We start from the raw sequence: 19,784 nt of genomic DNA, 5'->3' as shown, positions 1-19,784 counted from the left end.
GAGAGAGACGGACAGAGAGAGACGGACCGAGAGACTGACAGAGAGAGATGGACAGAGAGACAGAGAGAGAGAGAGATGGACAGAGAGACAGAGAGAGAGAGAGACAGACAGAGAGAGAGAGAGACGGACAGAGAGCGAGAGAGAGAGAGAGACGGACAGAGAGGGAGAGAGACGGACAGAGAGAGAGAGAGAGAGACGAACAGAGACGGACAGAGAGAGAGAGACGAACAGAGACGGACAGAGAGAGAGAGACAGAGAGAGAGACGGACAGAGAGAGAGAGACGGACAGAGAGAGAGAGAGACGGACAGAGAGAGAGAGACGGACAGAGAGAGAGAGACGGACAGAGAGAGATGGACAGAGATGGACAGAGAGACAGAGAGAGAGAGACGGACAGAGAGAGAGAGAGACGGACAGAGAGAGAGAGAGAGAGACGGACAGAGAGGGAGAGAGACGGACAGAGAGAGAGAGAGACGGACAGAGAGGGAGAGAGACGGACAGAGAGAGAGAGAGAGAGAGAGAGACGGACAGAGAGGGAGAGAGACGGACAGAGAGAGAGAGAGACAAAGAGAGAGAGACGGACAGAGAGAGAGAGAGAGACGGACAGAGAGAGAGAGAGAGACGGACAGAGAGAGAGAGAGACGGACAGAGAGAGAGAGAGAGTGACAGAGAGAGAGAGAGAGAGAGAGAGAGACAGGGAGAGACAGAGAGAGAGACAGAGAGACAGAGACAGAGAGACAGAGACAGAGAGACAGAGACAGAGAAGGGACAGAGAGAGCCAGAGAGAGGGAGAGACAGAGAGACGAACAGAGACGGACAGAGAGAGAGACAGAGAGAGAGACAGAGCGAGACACAGAGAGAGAGACAGAGACTGAGACAGAGAGACAGAGAGAGAGAGAGACAGAGAGATTGCCTTGTTACAATAAAGCTATGGGTGAAGTGTTGGGCGTTGGAGATTTTCAACCCTTCATGTATTTGACAATAATATAGAATGTGTCACCATATGACATCACCCTTCACCAACCAGCAGAACTCAGCTGGATTCAGTTAGTATGAAAGAAACTAAAGAAAAGGCTTTCCATTTGGAAACTACAGCAGACAGCAACCACTACAGGGGTCAAAGGGGACTGACACAATGGATTGTGGGAGTCAAGGTGTTTCCTGTTTGGCAGCTGCTGTCAGAGTTAAGCGACAGAAACACAGTCACTATCTGGTCGTCTGGAGCTCAGTTGGTAGAGCATGACGCTTGCAGGACAGTGGGTTTGATTCCCGGGACCCGCCCTATGTAAAATGTATGTACGCAGGACTCTGTCACTTCAGATAAGAGTCTTCTAAATGGCATATACAGTGCCTTGCGAAAGTATTCGGCCCCCTTGAACTTTGCGACCTTTTGCCACATTTCAGGCTTCAAACATAAAGATATAAAACTGTATTTTTTGTGAAGAATCAACAACAAGTGGGACACAATCATGAAGTGGAACGACATTTATTGGATATTTCAAACTTTTTTAACAAATCAAAAACTGAAAAATTGGGCGTGCAAAATTATTCAGCCCCTTTACTTTCAGTGCAGCAAACTCTCTCCAGAAGTTCAGTGAGGATCTCTGAATGATCCAATGTTGACCTAAATGACTAATGATGATAAATACAATCCACCTGTGTGTAATCAAGTCTCCGTATAAATGCACCTGCACTGTGATAGTCTCAGAGGTCCGTTAAAAGCGCAGAGAGCATCATGAAGAACAAGGAACACACCAGGCAGGTCCGAGATACTGTTGAGAAGAAGTTTAAAGCCGGATTTGGATATAAAAATATTTCCCAAGCTTTAAACATCCCAAGGAGCACTGTGCAAGCGATAATATTGAAATGGAAGGAGTATCAGACCACTGCAAATCTACGAAGACCTGGCCGTCCCTCTAAACTTTCAGCTCATACAAGGAGAAGACTGATCAGAGATGCAGCCAAGAGGCCCATGATCACTCTGGGTGAACTGCAAAGATCTACAGCTGAGGTGGGAGACTCTGTCCATAGGACAACAATCAGTCGTATATTGCACAAATCTGGCCTTTATGGAAGAGTGGCAAGAAGAAAGCAATTTCTTAAAGATATCAATAAAAAGTGTTGTTTAAAGTTTGCCACAAGCCACCTGGGAGACACACCAAACATGTGGAAGAAGGTGCTCTGGTCAGATGAAACCAAAATCTAACTTTTTGGCAACAATGCAAAACGTTATGTTTGGCGTAAAAGCAACACAGCTCATCACCCTGACCACACCATCCCCACTGTAAACATGGCGGTGGCAGCATCATGGTTTGGGGCTGCTTTTCTTCAGCAGGGACAGGGAAGACAGTTAAAATTGATGGGAAGATGGATGGAGCCAAATACAGGACCATTCTGGAAGAAAACCTGATAGAGTCTGCAAAAAGACCTGAGACTGGGATGGAGATTTGTCTTCCAACAAGACAATGATCCAAAACATAAAGCAAAATCTACAATGGAATGGTTCAAAAATAAACATATCCAGGAGTTAGAATGGTCAAGTCAAAGTCCAGACCTGAATCCAATCGAGAATCTGTGGAAAGAACTGAAAACTGCTGTTCACAAATGCTCTCCATCCAACCTCACTGAGCTCGAGCTGTTTTGCAAGGAGGAATGGGAAAAAATGTCTCTCGATGTGCAAAACTGATAGAGACATACCCCAAGCGACTTACAGCTGTAATCGCAGCAAAAGGTGGCGCTACAAAGTATTAACTTAAGGGGGCTGAATAATTTTGCACGCCCAATTTTTCAGTTTTTGATTTGTTAAAAAAGTTTGAAATATCCAATAAATGTCGTTCCACTTCATGATTGTGTCCCACTTGTTGTTGATTCTTCACAAAAAAATACAGTTTTATATCTTTATGTTTGAAGCCTGAAATGTGGCAAAAGGTCGCAAAGTTCAAGGGGCCGAATACTTTTGCAAGGCACTGTATTATATTAAGGAGGATGGTAACTTATACTTTCAAGTTCAAACAGCCACCTCTAATCTTAACCCTCAACGTAACCAAACAAAAGCTTGTCTACTTGCTTGTCAGTTCTGAGAATGCTGTTCCTTCTAGCCATGCCATCTAGTGACTACAGATCACTGGGCTGATTGACGCGGATGCTATGTGAGCTGTCAGTGTGAATCACTATAAGAGACAGACTGAAACAGCTAATACTATTGTCGTGTCCCCAGTCTAAAAGCATTATACTGTCCCTATGGCCTGGCCCTTTCACCCAGCCAGACGGTTGGACAAACTTCAAGCGTTATCTTTGATGTGGACAATACACACACAGACAGCCAGGCCCACTGGGGTAGTTCCAGGGGAGGCTATTGTTGTGTTCTCCAGCCCTGCACAGACACAATGTCCCAGTGCTCTGTGTGTGTGTATGTGTGTATGTGTATGTGTATGTGTGTGTGTGTGTCTCATGTCCTGACAACGCTCCATTGTCCCGCAGACCGCAATACTAATTTATGTAAAGATTCTTTCCCTCCGTCTCTCATCCATTATTTTCCTCTCCCTTTTCCCTCGCTTTTGTTGCCCCCCCTCTTTTGGTTGGACAGAGACCAGGAGTTGTAAAGACAGTGAGAAACGGATTTCAGGGCACCAAACCTTCCCCTTTCCAATGTGTCAAGTCTTTATCTTTCTGTTTTCTCATGATTTGGTTGGGTCTAATTGTGTTGCTGTCCTGGGGCTCTGTGGGGTCTGTTTGTGTTTGTGAACAGAGCCCCAGGACCAGCTTGCTTAGGGGGATCTTCTCCAGGTTCATCTCTCTGTAGGTGATGGCTTTGTTATAGAAGGTTTGGGAATCGCTTCCTTTTAGGTGGTTGTAGAATTTAACATCTCTTTCCTGGATTTTGATAATTAGTGGGAATCGGCCTAACTCTGCTCTGAATGCATTATTTGGTGTTCTACGTTGTACACTGAGGACATTTTTGCAGAATTCTGCATGCAGAGTCTCAATTTGGTGTTTTTCCCATTTTGTGAAGTCTTGGATGGTGAGCGGACCCCAGACCTCACAACCATAAAGGGCAATGGACTCTGACTGATTTAAGTATTTTTAGCCAAATCCTAATTAGTATGTTGAATTTTATGTTCCTTTTGATGACATAGAAGGCCCTTCTTGCCGTGTCTCTCGTTCACAGCTTTGTGGAAGTTACCTGTGGCACTGATGTTGAGGCCAAGGTATGTATAGTTTTTATTGTGCTCTAGGGCAACAGTGTCTAGATGGAATTTGTATTTGTGGTCCTGGTGACTGGACCTTTTTTGGAACACCATTATTTTGGTCTTACTGAGATTTACTGTCAGGGCCCAGGTCTGACAGAATCTGTGCAGAATAACTAGGTGCTGCTGATGGCCCTCCTTGGTTGGAGACAGAAGCACCAGATCATCAGGAAACAGACATCGCTCCCCCTCTACCTTCCTTGCTCCCCCCCTCCCTCCTCCAGCAGTTGGAGATAAATGAGAGGAAGACAGAAATAGGAAGTAGTGGGAAAAGAGGACACCCAAGTCATCACACAGATTTACTTACACACACACACCCACCCACCCACCCACCCACCCACCTACTCACAGCTGTAGTAGTAGTGGTGTCCGGGGAGGAACTCGAAGCCCAGAGAGAAGGGGGTGAAGCGCTGGATCTTCTCTGAGAAGCGGACAGGACCGAAGGGGGCACGGGGGCTGTTACACTCCCACCTCTTGATGGCCCCCTGGGTCTCCACACAGCCCCTGAACCCCCCCTCAGCCACCAGGTACAGGGCCAGGCTGTCTGGTGGGGCCTGGGGGTAGACCTCACTGGGGGGAGACGGGTGAGGGTAGTGGGGGCAGTAGATATCCAGGTAGTCATTCAGATTCACCTGGATGGACAGATCCCCTCCCGTCAAACTGAGACAGAAGGAAAGGGAGAGACAGAAGGAAAGGGAGAGAGAGACAGAAAGGGAGAGAGAGAGAGAGACAGAAAGGGAGAGAGAGAGAGAGACAGAAGGGAGAGAGAGAGACAGAAGGGAGAGAGAGACAGAAGGGAGAGAGAGAGACAGAAGGAAAGGGAAAGAGAGAGAGAGACAGGGAAAGGGAAAGAGACAGAAAGGGAGAGAGAGAGACAGAAGGAAAGGGAGAGAGAGAGAGACAGAAGGAAAGGGAAAGAGAGAGAGAGACAGGGAAAGGGAAAGAGACAGAAAGGGAGAGAGAGAGACAGAAGGAAAGGGAGAGAGAGAGAGAGACAGAAAGGGAGAGAGAGAGAGAGACATAAGGGAGAGAGAGAGACAGAAGGGAGAGAGAGACAGAAGGGAGAGAGAGAGACAGAAGGAAAGGGAAAGAGAGAGAGAGACAGAAGGAAAGGGAAAGAGACAGAAAGGGAGAGAGAGAGACAGAAGGAAAGGAGAGAGAGAGAGAGACAGAAAGGGAGAGAGAGAGAGAGACAGAAGGGAGAGAGAGAGAGACAGAAGGAAAGGGAAAGAGAGAGAGAGACAGAAGGAAAGGGAAAGAGACAGAAAGGGAGAGAGAGAGACAGAAGGAAAGGGAAAGAGAGAGAGAGACAGAAGGAAAGGGAGAGAGAGAGAGAGACAGAAAGGGAGAGAGAGAGAGAGACAGAAGGGAGAGAGAGAGACAGAAGGGAGAGAGAGACAGAAGGGAGAGAGAGAGACAGAAGGAAAGGGAAAGAGAGAGAGAGACAGAAGGAAAGGGAAAGAGACAGAAAGGGAGAGAGAGAGACAGAAGGAAAGGGAGAGAGAGAGAGACAGAAGGGAGAGAGAGAGACAGAAGGGAGAGAGAGAGATATGATAGTAAGAGCATGATATGATATGATAGTAAGAGCAGAGAGAGAGAGCAGAGGTCAGGATCAGATGAGCTCCTGCATTTTTCAGCATTTTCTTTAAAAAAGATAGATTAGGAGTTAGATAAACTTGGATTTTTTGTCAGGAACACATACTGGATTCTACCCTCTACAACATAACCACCACTTCAAATCAAAACTTAAAACCTACAACCTGATTTTGGACGGAATTACGGAATCACCTGGAAGGTTCACAACTACCAAGATTTATTTCTCTATACAGCAAATTCTCTGGAAAACAACAGAAACCTGAAAACACCATCCAACCTGGAACTGAGTGAGTAATGCTTAGTCTGAAACTATATTTTAAAAGCCAAAAGCCAAGAAGAAAAATACACAACATTACTTTATAAGGACTGAATTCTAACATAATTCTGCCAAGTTTGATACAGCTTCAACTAGCACTGACGTGTCAAGTGAGAGGTGTCAAAACCCATTAGCCCAACAATGGCAGGAGAGTCACACAGTCTACCCCAACCAAATGGAGAGGCCTTAGAGGCTCCCTCCCGCTGTTCAGAGGTAATTAAAATACAGTACCCTTTGCATGTAAAGAATGATAAGTCAAGAAAAGATTACAAAATGAAGCTCCTTATGGAAAATCAAGAGACACTTTTTGCTGACTATTACAAAAATGGGAACATCAGCAACCTTATCTTCCACACAAACCATCCCCTGGCATGGCACAGTGCAATATTAGCACACTACCCCTTTGTTAAGAGAGGGGGGGTTAACGAGGGGTGGAAACTCAGAATACTTGATAACGAGGACTCTGAGTCAAGTAATATAAATATCTATAAGTCCGGAACAGTAATGATACAGGGTAACCCCAAACAGTTTAAGCTGGACTTTCACCTAATCAAAGAATTAGCCCAGCAGGAGAAGCTCTCCCTTGATAAAGATACCCCCACACCGAGCGGGTCAGACCAGACCTCTTCATTATGTAACCCCACAGACGAGCAACCCCCAGCAGAGAGTCAACCTCCCAGCACAGATTACCACTCCCTCATTGAAATGAAGGACAAATTCACCCAGCTGGAGATACGGCAGGAGGAGCTGGAACAGCAGGTAATTACACTTCAGTCAGCACAGACCCAGACAACAGTCCAGCACAACAACAGCCCCTTAACCAGACCCGGAGAGCTGGAGGTGGACAGAGACATATCTGCACTTTGGACAGTGGTGAGACAAATACAACAGGAGAAAGAGGAGCAGAACAGAGCACTAGAGGAGAGTGTCAGACTGCTGGTGGAGGAGAGGGTGAGGGGGATGGGGGAGAGGTTGAGGGGGACGGCGTGCGACAGAGAACACCCCACTAGAGAGGTGGCCACCCCCACAGAGAAGCCAGCAGAACAGCCCACCTCAGCACCCAACAAAAGTCTCGACACCACAGCAGAACAGTCCACACCAGACCCTGACCATAGAGTCGACATCACAGCAGAACAGACAAATGAAGAACCCCAAGCCCAGCGGCTCTCACCCCCTCTGAGCACCCCCTCGGTCAGCCTGCCTGATAGCCCTTCTGACAACCCCCCACACCCACTGAGGACAAACACAAGACACAGATTGTACTACTTATGGACTCAAATGGGAAATATATAGAAGAAAAAAAACTTTTTCCCAAACACATTGTGTCTAAACTCTGGTGTCCAAACACCCAGAGCGCCCTAGACCTTCTGTCTGAGGCCAAACTAGGCTCACCCAGCCACATAATAATACACACAGGCGCAAACGACCTGAGAGCACAGCAAGAAAGAGTGGCCACAGCACTGAAGGGAGTGATTGAAAAGGCTTCTTCTACTTTCCCCAACGCACAAGTGGTTATCTCCACCCTGCTACCACGAAAAGACTTCCACCCTGCTACAATACAGCGGTTAAACTCAAGTATTTCCCGTGACTGTGCCTCAAAACCAAACGTTTTCCTGGCCCACCACTCCACCCTGGACTTGAACAGCCTCTATGACCAGGTCCAACTCTACAAGGCAGCAGTGCCCACCTTTGCCCAAACTCGAAAGGACATCGCTCTCAAACGTATCCCCAACACTTCACACAGGAGCAACAGATCAATAGACACCCCACCCAGACACCCTCCCAGGCCTGCAGGACCCCCTGGACCTACACATAGAGGACCCACGCCAAGAGGAATTACATCCAGACCACCGCACACCCAGACACATCCACACCCCCACCCATCAACACCCCCCCACGTCAACCATGCCCACACCCCATTTAGGCCCCCTCAGATCAGACCTATGCCACTCCTGCCCACCCCATGCACCCCACCCCCGCAAAGAGGGCCTCAACATGGAAGCCACACATACGCCCAGGTAGTGAGCGGGCGAACAGTCCCAACCCCCACTCTCACACTCGCCCAAGCCAATGGCATGTACCAGATGCTCAGCAGGCTCTGCTCACACTTACTGGCCTGAGGCCAAACCACGACCAACAACATTAGACACTCTATGGAACAAAAAGCATTCACTATATCATCCTGGAATATCCAAGGCCTGAGGTCATCTGCCTTTGGCCTGAAGAGCAGAAACCCGGACTTCACCAAAGAAATCGGTAATAAAGACATTGTCATCCTGCAAGAAACCTGGTATAGAGGAGACAGACCCACTGGTTGCCCTCTAGGTTACAGAGAGCTGGTAGTCCCACCCACCAAACTACCAGGTGTGAAACAGGGAAGGGACTCAGGGGGTATGCTAATTTGGTAGAGAGCAGACCTAACTCACTCCATTAAATTAATCAAAACAGGAACATTCTACATTTGGCTAGAAATTCAAAAGGAAATTATCCTAACAGAGAAAAATGTCCTCCTGTGTGCTACCTATATCCCCCCACTAGAATCCCCATATTTTAATGAAGACAGCTTCTCCATCCTGGAGGGGGAAATCAACCATTTCCAGGCCCAGGGACATGTACTAGTCTGTGGTGACCTAAATGCCAGAACCGGACAAGAACCTGACACCCTCAGCACACAGGGGGACAAACACCTGCCTGGAGGTGACAGCATCCCCTCCCCCGTATGCCCCCCTAGGCACAACTATGACAACATAACCAACAAAAACGGGTCACAACTCCTGCAGCTCTGTCGCACGCTGGGTATGTACATAGTCAATGGTAGGCTTCGAGGGGACTCCTATGGTAGGTACACATATAGCTCATCTCTTGGCAGTAGTACTGTAGACTACTTTATCACTGACCTCAACCCAGAGTCTATCAGAGCGTTCACAGTCAGCCCACTGACACCCCTATCAGACCACAGCAAAATCACAGTCTACTTAAACAGAGCAATACTCAATCATGAGGCATCAAAGCCAAAGGAACTGAGTAACATTAAGAAATGCTATAGATGGAAGGAATGCAGTTTGGAAACCTACCAAAAAACAATTAGGCAACATCAAATTCAATCCCTTTTAGACAATTTCCTGGGTAAAACATTCCACTGTAATAGTGAAGGTGTAAACTTGGCAGTAGAAAATCTTAACAGTATATTTGACCTCTCAGCTTCCCTATCAAATCTAAAAATCTCAAATAGAAAACCGAAGAAAATTAACAACAATGACAAATGGTTTGTTGAAGAATGCAAAAATCTAAGAAAGAAATTGAGAAACCTGTCCAACCAAAAACATAGAGACCCGTAAAACCTGAGTCTACGCCTTCACTATGGTGAATCACTAAAACAATACAGAAATACACTACGGAAAAAGAAGGAACAGCATGTCAGAAATCAGCTCAATGTAATTGAAGAATCCATAGACTCTAACCACTTCTGGGAAAATTGGAAAACACAAAACAAACAACAACACGAATAATTATCTATCCAAAATGGATCAAATATAGATCTTAGAATCAACAATTAAAGACTACCAGAACCCACTGGATTCTCCAATTACATTGAATGAGTTACAGGACAAAATAAAAACCCTCCAACCCAAAAAGGCCTGTGGTGTTGATGGTGTCCTCAATGAAATGATCAAATATACAGACAACAAATTCCAATTGGCTATACTAAAACTCTTTAACATTTGGAACCATGGACTGATCACCCCAATCCACAAAAATGGAGACAAATTTGACCCCAATAACTACCGTGGAATATGCGTCAACAGTAACCTTGGGAAAATCCTCTGCATTATCATTAACAGCACACTCGTACACTTCCTCAATGAAAACAATGTACTGAGCAAATGTCAAATTGGCTTTTTACCAAATTACCGTACAACAGACCATGTATTCACCCTGCACACCCTAATTGACAACCAAACAAACCAAAACAAAACGCAAAGTCTTCTCATGCTTTGTTGATTTCAAAAAAGCCTTCGACTCAATGTGGCATGAGGGTCTGCTATACAAACTGATGGAAAGTGATGTTGGGGGTAAAATATACGACATCATAAAATCCATGTACACAAACAACAAGTGCGGTTAAAATTGGCAAAAAACACAAATTTCTTCACACAGGGATGCAGCTTAAGCCCCACCCTCTTCAACATATATATCAACGAACTGGCGCGGGCACTAGAAAAGTCTGCAGCACCCGGCCTCACCCTACTAGAATCCGAAGTCAAATGTCTGCTGTTTGCTGATGATCTGGTACTTCTGTCACCAACCAAGGAGGGCCTACAGCAGCACCTAGATCTTCTGCACAGATTCTGTCAGACCTGGGCCCTGACAGTAAATCTCAGTAAGAACAAAATAATGGTGTTCCAAAAAAGGTCCAGTCTCCAGGACCACAAATACAAATTCCATCAAGACACTGTTGCCCTAGAGCACACAAAAAACTATACATACCTTGGCCTAAACATCAGCGCCACAGGTAACTTCCACAAAGCTGTGAACGATCTGAGAGACAAGGCAAGAAGGGCATTCTATGCCATCAAAAGGAACATAAATTTCAACATACCAATTAGGATTTGGCTAAAAATACTTGAATCAGTCATAGAGCCCATTGCCCTTTATGGTTGTGAGGTCTGGGGTCCGCTCACCAACCAAGACTTCACAAAATGGGAAAAACACCAAATTGAGACTCTGCACGCAGAATTCTGCAAAAATATCCTTCGTGTACAACGTAGAACACCAAATAATGCATGCAGAGCAGAATTAGGCCGATACCCACTAATTATCAAAATTCAGAAAAGAGCTGTTAAATTCTATAACCACCTAAAAGGAAGCGATTCCCAAACCTTCCACAACAAAGCCATCACCTACAGAGAGATGAACGTGGAGAAGAGTCCCCTAAGCAAGCTGGTCCTGGGGCTCTGCTCACAAACACACCCTACAGAGCCCCAGGACAGCAGCACAATTAGACACAACCAAATCACGAGAAAACAAAAAGATAATTACTTGACACATTGGAAAAAATTAACAAAAAAAAGGAGCAAACTAGAATGCTATTTGCCCTAAACAGAGAGTACACAGCGGCAGACAGAAGGAAAGGGAGAGAAAGGGACAGACAGAAGGAAAGGGAGAGAAAGGGAGACAGTAGGAAAGGGAGAGAAAGGGACAGACAGTAGGAGAGGGAGAGAAAGGGACAGACAGAAGGAAAGGGAGAGAAAGGGACAGACAGAAGGAAAGGGAGAGAAAGGGACAGACAGAAGGAAAGGGAGAGAAAGGGACAGAGAAGGAAAGGGAGAGAAAGGGACACAGAAGGAAAGGGAGAGAAAGGGACACAGAAGGAAAGGGAGGGAAAGGGAGAGACAGAAGGAAAGGGAGAGAAAGGGAGAGACAGAAGGAAAGGGAGGGAAAGGGAGAGACAGAAGGAAAGGGAGAGAAAGGGACAGACAGAAGGAAAGGGAGAGAAAGGGAGAGACAGAAGGAAAGGGAGGGAAAGGGAGAGACAGAAGGAAAGGGAGGGAAAGGGACAGAGAAGGAAAGGGAGAGAAAGGGAGACAGAAGGAAAGGGAGAGAGAAGGAAAGGGAGAGAAAGGGAGAGACAGAAGGAAAGGGAGGGAAAGGGAGAGACAGAAGGAAAGGGAGAGAAAGGGAGAGACAGAAGGAAAGAGAGGGAAAGGGAGAGACAGAAGGAAAGGGAGGGACAGAAGGAAAGGGAGAGAGAGAGACAGAAGGAAAGGGAGAGAGAGAGACAGAAGGGAGAAAGACAGAGAGAGAGAGAAGGAAAGGGAGAGAAAGGGAGACAGAAGGAAAGGGAGAGAGAGAGAGACAGAAGGGAGAGAGACAGAAGGGAGAGAGAGAAGGGAGAGACAAGAAAGGGAGAGACAAAAGGAAAGGGAGAGACAGGGAGAGACAGGAGGAAAGGGAGAGACAGGAGGAAAGGGAGAGACAGGAGGAAAGGGAGAGAAATGGAGAGACAGAAGGAAAGGGAGAGACAGGGACAGACAGAAGGAAAGGGAGAGACAGAAGGAAAGGGAGAGAAAGGGACAGACAGAAGGAAAGGGAGAGAAAGGGACAGACAGAAGGAAAGGGACAGACAGAAGGAAAGGGAGAGAAAGGGAGAGAGAAGGAAAGGGAGAGAAAGGGAGAGAGAAGGAAAGGGAGAGAAAGGGAGAGAGAAGGAAAGGGAGAGAAAGGGAGAGAGAAGGAAAGGGAGAGAAAGGGAGAGAGAAGGAAAGGGAGAGAAAGGGAGAGAGAAGGAAAGGGAGAGAAAGGGAGAGAGAAAGAAAGGGAGAGAAAGGGAGAGAGAAAGGGAGAGAAAGGGAGAGAGAAAGGGAGAGAAAGGGAGAGAGAAAGAAAGGGAGAGAAAGGGAGAGAGAAGGAAAGGGAGAGAAAGGGAGAGAGAAGGAAAGGGAGAGACAGGGAAAGGGAGAGAAAGGGAGAGACAGAAGGAAAGGGAGAGAAAGGGAGAGACAGAAGGAAAGGGAGAGAGAGAGACAGAAGGGAGAGAGAGAGAGACAGAAGGGAGAAAGACAGAGAGAGAGAGAAGGAAAGGGAGAGAAAGGGAGAGACAAAAGGAAAGGGAGAGAAAGGGAGAGAGAAGGAAAGGGAGAGAGAGAGACAAGAAAGGGACAGACAGAAGGAAAGGGAGAGACAGGGAGAGACAGAAGGAAAGGGAGAGAAAGGGACAGACAGAAGGAAAGGGAGAGAAAGGGAGAGAGAAGGAAAGGGAGAGAAAGGGAGAGAGAAGGAAAGGGAGAGAAAGGGAGAGAGAAGGAAAGGGAGAGAAAGGGAGAGAGAAGGAAAGGGAGAGAAAGGGAGAGAGAAGGAAAGGGAGAGAAAGGGAGATAGAAGGAAAGGGAGAGAAAGGGAGATAGAAGGAAAGGGAGAGAAAGGGAGAGAGAAGGAAAGGGAGAGAAAGGGAGAGAGAAGGAAAGGGAGAGAAAGGGAGAGAGAAGGAAAGGGAGAGAAAGGGAGAGAGAAGGAAAGGGAGAGAAAGGGAGAGAGAAGGAAAGGGAGAGAAAGGGAGAGAGAAGGAAAGGGAGAGACAGGGAGAGAGAAGGAAAGGGAGAGACAGGGAGAGACAGAAGGAAAGGGAGAGAAAGGGAGAGACAGAAGGAAAGGGAGAGAAAGGGAGAGACAGAAGGAAAGGGAGAGAAAGGGAGACAGAAGGAAAGGGAGAGAAATGGAGAGAGAAGGAAAGGGAGAGAAAGGGAGAGAAAGGGAGACAGAAGGAAAGGGAGAGACAGAAGGAAAGGGAGAGAAAGGGAGAGACAGAAGGAAAGGGAGAGAAAGGGAGACAGAAGGAAAGGGAGAGAGAGAGACAGAAGGGAGAGAGAGAGACAGAAGGGAGAGAGAGAGGGACAGAAGGGAGAGAGAGAGAGACAGAAGGGAGAGAGACAGAAGGGAGAAAGACAGAAGGGAGAGAGACAGAGAGAGAGAGAAGGAAAGGGAGAGAAAGGGAGAGACAAAGGGAAAGGGAGAGAAAGGGAGAGACAGAAGGAAAGGGAGAGAAAGGGAGAGACAGAAGGAAAGGGAGAGAAATGGAGAGACAGAAGGAAAGGGAGAGAAAGGGAGAGAGAAGGAAAGGGAGAGAGAGAGACAAGAAAGGGACAGACAGAAGGAAAGGGAGAGAAAGGGACAGACAGAAGGAAAGGGAGAGACAGGGAGAGACAGAAGGAAAGGGAGAGAAAGGGACAGACAGAAGGAAAGGGAGAGAAAGGGAGACAGAAGGAAAAGGAGAGAAAGGGACAGACAGAAGGAAAGGGAGAGAAAGGGACAGACAGAAGGAAAGGGAGAGAAAGGGACAGACAGAAGGAAAGGGAGAGAAAGGGACAGACAGAAGGGAGAGACAGAAGGAAAGGGAGAGAAAGGGAGAGACAGAAGGAAAGGGAGAGAAAGGGACAGACAGAAGGAAAGGGAGAGACAGGGAGAGACAGAAGGAAAGGGAGAGAAAGGGAGAGAGAAGGAAAGGGAGAGAGAGAGACAAGAAAGGGACAGACAGAAGGAAAGGGAGAGAAAGGGACAGACAGAAGGAAAGGGAGAGACAGGGAGAGACAGAAGGAAAAGGAGAGAAAGGGACAGACAGAAGGAAAGGGAGAGAAAGGGACAGACAGAAGGAAAGGGAGAGAAAGGGAGACAGAAGGAAAGGGAGAGAAAGGGACAGACAGAAGGAAAGGGAGAGAAAGGGACAGACAGAAGGGAGAGACAGAAGGAAAGGGAGAGAAAGGGACAGACAGAAGGGAGAGACAGAAGGAAAGGGAGAGAAAGGGAGAGACAGAAGGAAAGGGAGAGAAAGGGAGACAGAAGGAAAGGGAGAGAAAGGGAGAGAGAAGGAAAGGGAGAGACAGGGACAGACAGAAGGAAAGGGAGAGACAGGGACAGACAGAAGGAAAGGGAGAGACAGGGACAGACAGAAGGAAAGGGAGAGAGAGAGACAAGAAAAGGACAGACAGAAGGAAAGGGAGAGAAAGGGACAGACAGAAGGAAAGGGAGAGACAGGGACAGACAGAAGGAAAGGGAGAGAAATGGAGAGACAGAAGGAAAGGGAGAGACAGAAGGAAAGGGAGGGAAAGGGAGAGACAGAAGGAAAGGGAGAGAAAGGGACAGACAGAAGGAAAGGGAGAGAAAGGGAGACAGAAGGAAAGGGAGAGAGAGAGAGACAGAAGGGAGAGAGACAGAAGGGAGAGAGACAGAAGGAAGAGACAGGAGGAAAGGGAGAGACAGGAGGAAAGGGAGAGACAGGAGGAAAGGGAGAGACAGGAGGAAAGGGAGAGACAGAAGGAAAGGGACAGACAGACAGAAGGAAAGGGAGAGACAGGGACAGACAGAAGGAAAGGGAGAGACAGAAGGAAAGGGAGAGAAAGGGACAGACAGAAGGAAAGGGAGAGAAAGGGACAGACAGAAGGAAAGGGACAGACAGAAGGAAAGGGAGAGAAAGGGAGAGAAAGGGAGAGAGAAGGAAAGGGAGAGAAAGGGAGAGAGAAGGAAAGGGAGAGAAAGGGAGAGAGAAGGAAAGGGAGAGAGAAGGAAAGGGAGAGAAAGGGAGAGAGAAGGAAAGGGAGAGAAAGGGAGAGAGAAGGAAAGGGAGAGACAGGGAAAGGGAGAGAAAGGGAGAGACAGAAGGAAAGGGAGAGAAAGGGAGAGACAGAAGGAAAGGGAGAGAAAGGGAGAGACAGAAGGAAAGGGAGAGAAAGGGAGAGACAGAAGGAAAGGGAGAGAAAGGGAGAGACAGAAGGAAAGGGAGAGAAAGGGAGAGACAGGAGGAAAGGGAGAGAAAGGGAGAGACAGAAGGAAAGGGAGAGAAAGGGAGAGACAGAAGGAAAGGGAGAGAAAGGGAGACAGAAGGAAAGGGAGAGAAATGGAGAGAGAAGGAAAGGGAGAGAAAGGGAGAGACAGAAGGAAAGGGAGGGAAAGGGAGAGACAGAAGGAAAGGGAGGGAAAGGGAGAGACAGAAGGAAAGGGAGAGAAAGGGACAGACAGAAGGAAAGGGAGAGAAAGGGAGACAGAAGGAAAGGGAGAGACAGAAGGAAAGGGAGAGAAAGGGAGACAGAAGGAAAGGGAGAGAGAGAGACAGAAGGGAGAGAGAGAGACAGAAGGGAGAGAGAGAGAGACAGAAGGGAGAAAGACAGAAGGGAGAGAGACAGAGAGAGAGAGAAGGAAAGGGAGAGAAAGGGAGAGACAAAAGGAAAGGGAGAGAAAGGGAGAGACAGAAGGAAAGGGAGAGAAAGGGAGAGACAGAAGGAAAGGGAGAGAAAGGGAGAGAGAAGGAAAGGGAGAGAGAGAGACAAGAAAGGGACAGACAGAAGGAAAGGGAGAGAAAGGGACAGACAGAAGGAAAGGGAGAGACAGGGAGAGAGAAGGAAAGGGAGAGAAAGGGAGAGAGAAGGAAAGGGAGAGAAAGGGAGAGAGAAGGAAAGGGAGAGAAAGGGAGAGAGAAGGAAAGGGAGAGAAAGGAGAGAGAAGGAAAGGGAGAGAAAGGGAGAGAGAAGGAAAGGGAGAGAAAGGGAGAGAGAAGGAAAGGGAGAGAAAGGGAGAGAGAAGGAAAGGGAGAGAAAGGGAGAGAGAAGGAAAGGGAGGGAAAGGGAGAGACAGAAGGAAAGGGAGGGTAAGGGAGAGACAGAAGGAGAGGGAGAGAAAGGGAGAGACAGAAGGAGAGGGAGAGACAGAAGGAAAGGGAGGGAAAGGGAGAGACAGAAGGAAAGGGAGGGAAAGGGACAGACAGAAGGAAAGGGAGAGAAAGGGAGACAGAAGGAAAGGGAGAGACAGAAGGAAAGGGAGAGAAAGGGAGAGACAGAAGGAAAGGGAGAGAAAGGGAGAGAGAGAGACAGAAGGGAGAGAGAGAGACAGAAGGGAGAGAGAGAGAGACAGAAGGGAGAGAGAGAGAGACAGAAGGGAGAGAGACAGAGAGAGAGAAGGAAAGGGAGAGAAAGGGAGAGACAAAAGGAAAGGGAGAGAAAGGGAGAGACAGAAGGAAAGGGAGAGAAAGGGACAGACAGAAGGAAAGGGAGAGAAAGGGAGACAGAAGGAAAGGGAGAGAGAGAGAGACAGAAGGGAGAGAGACAGAAGGGAGAGAGACATAAGGGAGAGAGACAGAAGGGAGAGACAAGAAAGGGAGAGACAGGAGGAAAGGGAGAGACAGGAGGAAAGGGAGAGACAGGAGGAAAGGGAGAGACAGGAGGAAAGGGAGAGACAGGAGGAAAGGGAGAGACAGGAGGAAAGGGAGAGAAATGGAGAGACAGAAGGAAAGGGACAGACAGACAGAAGGAAAGGGAGAGAAAGGGACAGACAGAAGGAAAGGGAGAGAAAGGGACAGACAGAAGGAAAGGGACAGACAGAAGGAAAGGGAGAGAAAGGGAGAGAGAAGGAAAGGGAGAGAGAAGGAAAGGGAGAGAAAGGGAGAGAGAAGGAAAGGGAGAGAAAGGGAGAGAGAAGGAAAGGGAGAGAAAGGGAGAGAGAAGGAAAGGGAGAGAAAGGGAGAGAGAAGGAAAGGGAGAGAAAGGGAGAGAAGGAAAGGGAGAGAAAGGGAGAGAGAAGGAAAGGGAGAGAAAGGGAAAGAGAAGGAAAGGGAGAGACAGGGAGAGAGAAGGAAAGGGAGAGACAGGGAAAGGGAGAGAAAGGGAGAGACAGAAGGAAAGGGAGAGAAAGGGAGAGACAGAAGGAAAGGGAGAGAAAGGGAGAGACAGAAGGAAAGGGAGAGAAAGGGAGACAGAAGGAAAGGGAGAGAAATGGAGAGAGAAGGAAAGGGAGAGAAAGGGAGAGACAGAAGGAAAGGGAGGGAAAGGGAGAGACAGAAGGAGAGGGAGAGACAGAAGGAAAGGGAGGGAAAGGGAGAGACAGAAGGAAAGGGAGAGAAAGGGACAGACAGAAGGAAAGGGAGAGAAAGGGAGACAGAAGGAAAGGGAGAGAGAGAGACAGAAGGGAGAGAGAGAGAGACAGAAGGGAGAGAGACAGAAGGGAGAAAGACAGAAGGGAGAGAGACAGAGAGAGAGAGAAGGAAAGGGAGAGAAAGGGAGAGACAAAAGGAAAGGGAGAGAAAGGGAGAGAGAAGGAAAGGGAGAGAAATGGAGAGACAGAAGGAAAGGGAGAGAAAGGGAGAGAGAAGGAAAGGGAGAGAGAGAGACAAGAAAGGGACAGACAGAAGGAAAGGGAGAGAAAGGGACAGACAGAAGGAAAGGGAGAGACAGGGAGAGACAGAAGGAAAGGGAGAGAAAGGGAGAGAGAAGGAAAGGGAGAGAAAGGGAGAGAGAAGGAAAGGGAGAGAAAGGGAGAGAGAAGGAAAGGGAGAGAAAGGGAGAGAGAAGGAAAGGGAGAGAAAGGGAGAGAGAAGGAAAGGGAGAGAAATGGAGAGAGAAGGAAAGGGAGAGAAATGGAGAGAAATGGAGAGAGAAGGAAAGGGAGAGAAAGGGAGAGACAGAAGGAAAGGGAGAGAAAGGGAGAGACAGAAGGAAAGGGAGGGAAAGGGAGAGACAGAAGGAGAGGGAGAGAAAGGGAGAGACAGAAGGAGAGGGAGAGACAGAAGGAAAGGGAGGGAAAGGGAGAGACAGAAGGAAAGGGAGAGAAAGGGACAGACAGAAGGAAAGGGAGAGAAAGGGAGACAGAAGGAAAGGGAGAGACAGAAGGAAAGGGAGAGAAAGGGAGAGACAGAAGGAAAGGGAGAGAAAGGGAGACAGAAGGAAAGGGAGAGAGAGAGACAGAAGGGAGAGAGAGAGAGAGAGACAGAAGGGAGAGAGAGAGACAGAAGGGAGAGAGACAGAAGGGAGAGAGACAGAAGGGAGAGAGACAGAGAGAGAGAAGGAAAGGGAGAGAAAGGGAGAGACAAAAGGAAAGGGAGAGAAAGGGAGAGACAGAAGGAAAGGGAGAGAAAGGGAGAGAGAAGGAAAGGGAGAGAAATGGAGAGACAGAAGGAAAGGGAGAGAAAGGGAGAGACAGAAGGAAAGGGAGAGAAAGGGAGAGAGAAGGAAAGGGAGAGAGAGAGACAAGAAAGGGACAGACAGAAGGAAAGGGAGAGACAGGGAGAGACAGAAGGAAAGGGAGAGAAAGGGACAGACAGAAGGAAAGGGAGAGAAAGGGAGACAGAAGGAAAAGGAGAGAAAGGGACACAGAAGGAAAGGGAGAGAAAGGGACAGACAGAAGGAAAGGGAGAGAAAGGGAGACAGAAGGAAAGGGAGAGAAAGGGAGACAGAAGGAAAGGGAGAGAAAGGGACAGACAGAAGGAAAGGGAGAGAAAGGGACAGACAGAAGGGAGAGACAGAAGGAAAGGGAGAGAAAGGGAGAGACAGAAGGAAAGGGAGAGAAAGGGACAGACAGAAGGAAAGGGAGAGACAGGGAGAGACAGAAGGAAAGGGAGAGAAATGGAGAGAGAAGGAAAGGGAGAGAGAGAGACAAGAAAGGGACAGACAGAAGGAAAGGGAGAGAAAGGGACAGACAGAAGGAAAGGGAGAGACAGGGAGAGACAGAAGGAAAGGGAGAGAAAGGGACAGACAGAAGGAAAGGGAGAGAAAGGGAGACAGAAGGAAAAGGAGAGAAAGGGACAGACAGAAGGAAAGGGAGAGAAAGGGACAGACAGAAGGAAAGGGAGAGAAAGGGAGACAGAAGGAAAGGGAGAGAAAGGGACAGACAGAAGGGAGAGACAGAAGGAAAGGGAGAGAAAGGGAGAGACAGAAGGAAAGGGAGAGAAAGGGAGACAGAAGGAAAGGGAGAGAAAGGGAGAGAGAAGGAAAGGGAGAGACAGGGACAGACAGAAGGAAAGGGAGAGACAGGGACAGACAGAAGGAAAGGGAGAGAGAGAGACAAGAAAAGGACAGACAGAAGGAAAGGGAGAGAAAGGGACAGACAGAAGGAAAGGGAGAGACAGGGACAGACAGAAGGAAAGGGAGAGAAATGGAGAGACAGAAGGAAAGGGAGAGACAGAAGGAAAGGGAGGGAAAGGGAGAGACAGAAGGAAAGGGAGAGAAAGGGACAGACAGAAGGAAAGGGAGAGAAAGGGAGACAGAAGGAAAGGGAGAGAAAGGGAGACAGAAGGAAAGGGAGAGAGAGAGACAGAAGGGAGAGAGACAGAAGGGAGAGAGACAGAAGGGAGAGAGACAGAAGGGAGAGA

The 19,784-nt window shown here is 48.0% G+C and overlaps 1 protein-coding gene across 1 annotated transcript in view; it reads right to left on the bottom strand.

The window, feature by feature from the left end:
* LOC135520724 (ephrin-A4-like) overlaps window positions 1-19,784 on the bottom strand; it is a 171,055-nt gene that overhangs the window by 59,678 nt on the left and 91,593 nt on the right. The window contains exon 2 of the mRNA XM_064946486.1: window positions 4,595-4,905. Within this exon, the coding sequence (XP_064802558.1) occupies window positions 4,595-4,905 (311 nt within the window). The remainder of the gene's footprint in view (window positions 1-4,594; window positions 4,906-19,784) is intronic.

This window comes from Oncorhynchus masou, chromosome 29, assembly GCF_036934945.1.
Source record: "Oncorhynchus masou masou isolate Uvic2021 chromosome 29, UVic_Omas_1.1, whole genome shotgun sequence".
In the NCBI taxonomy this organism is placed as follows: domain Eukaryota; kingdom Metazoa; phylum Chordata; class Actinopteri; order Salmoniformes; family Salmonidae; genus Oncorhynchus; species Oncorhynchus masou.
The sequence above is the reverse complement of the archived record's forward strand: the minus strand, read 5'-3'. Positions and strand labels throughout refer to the sequence as shown.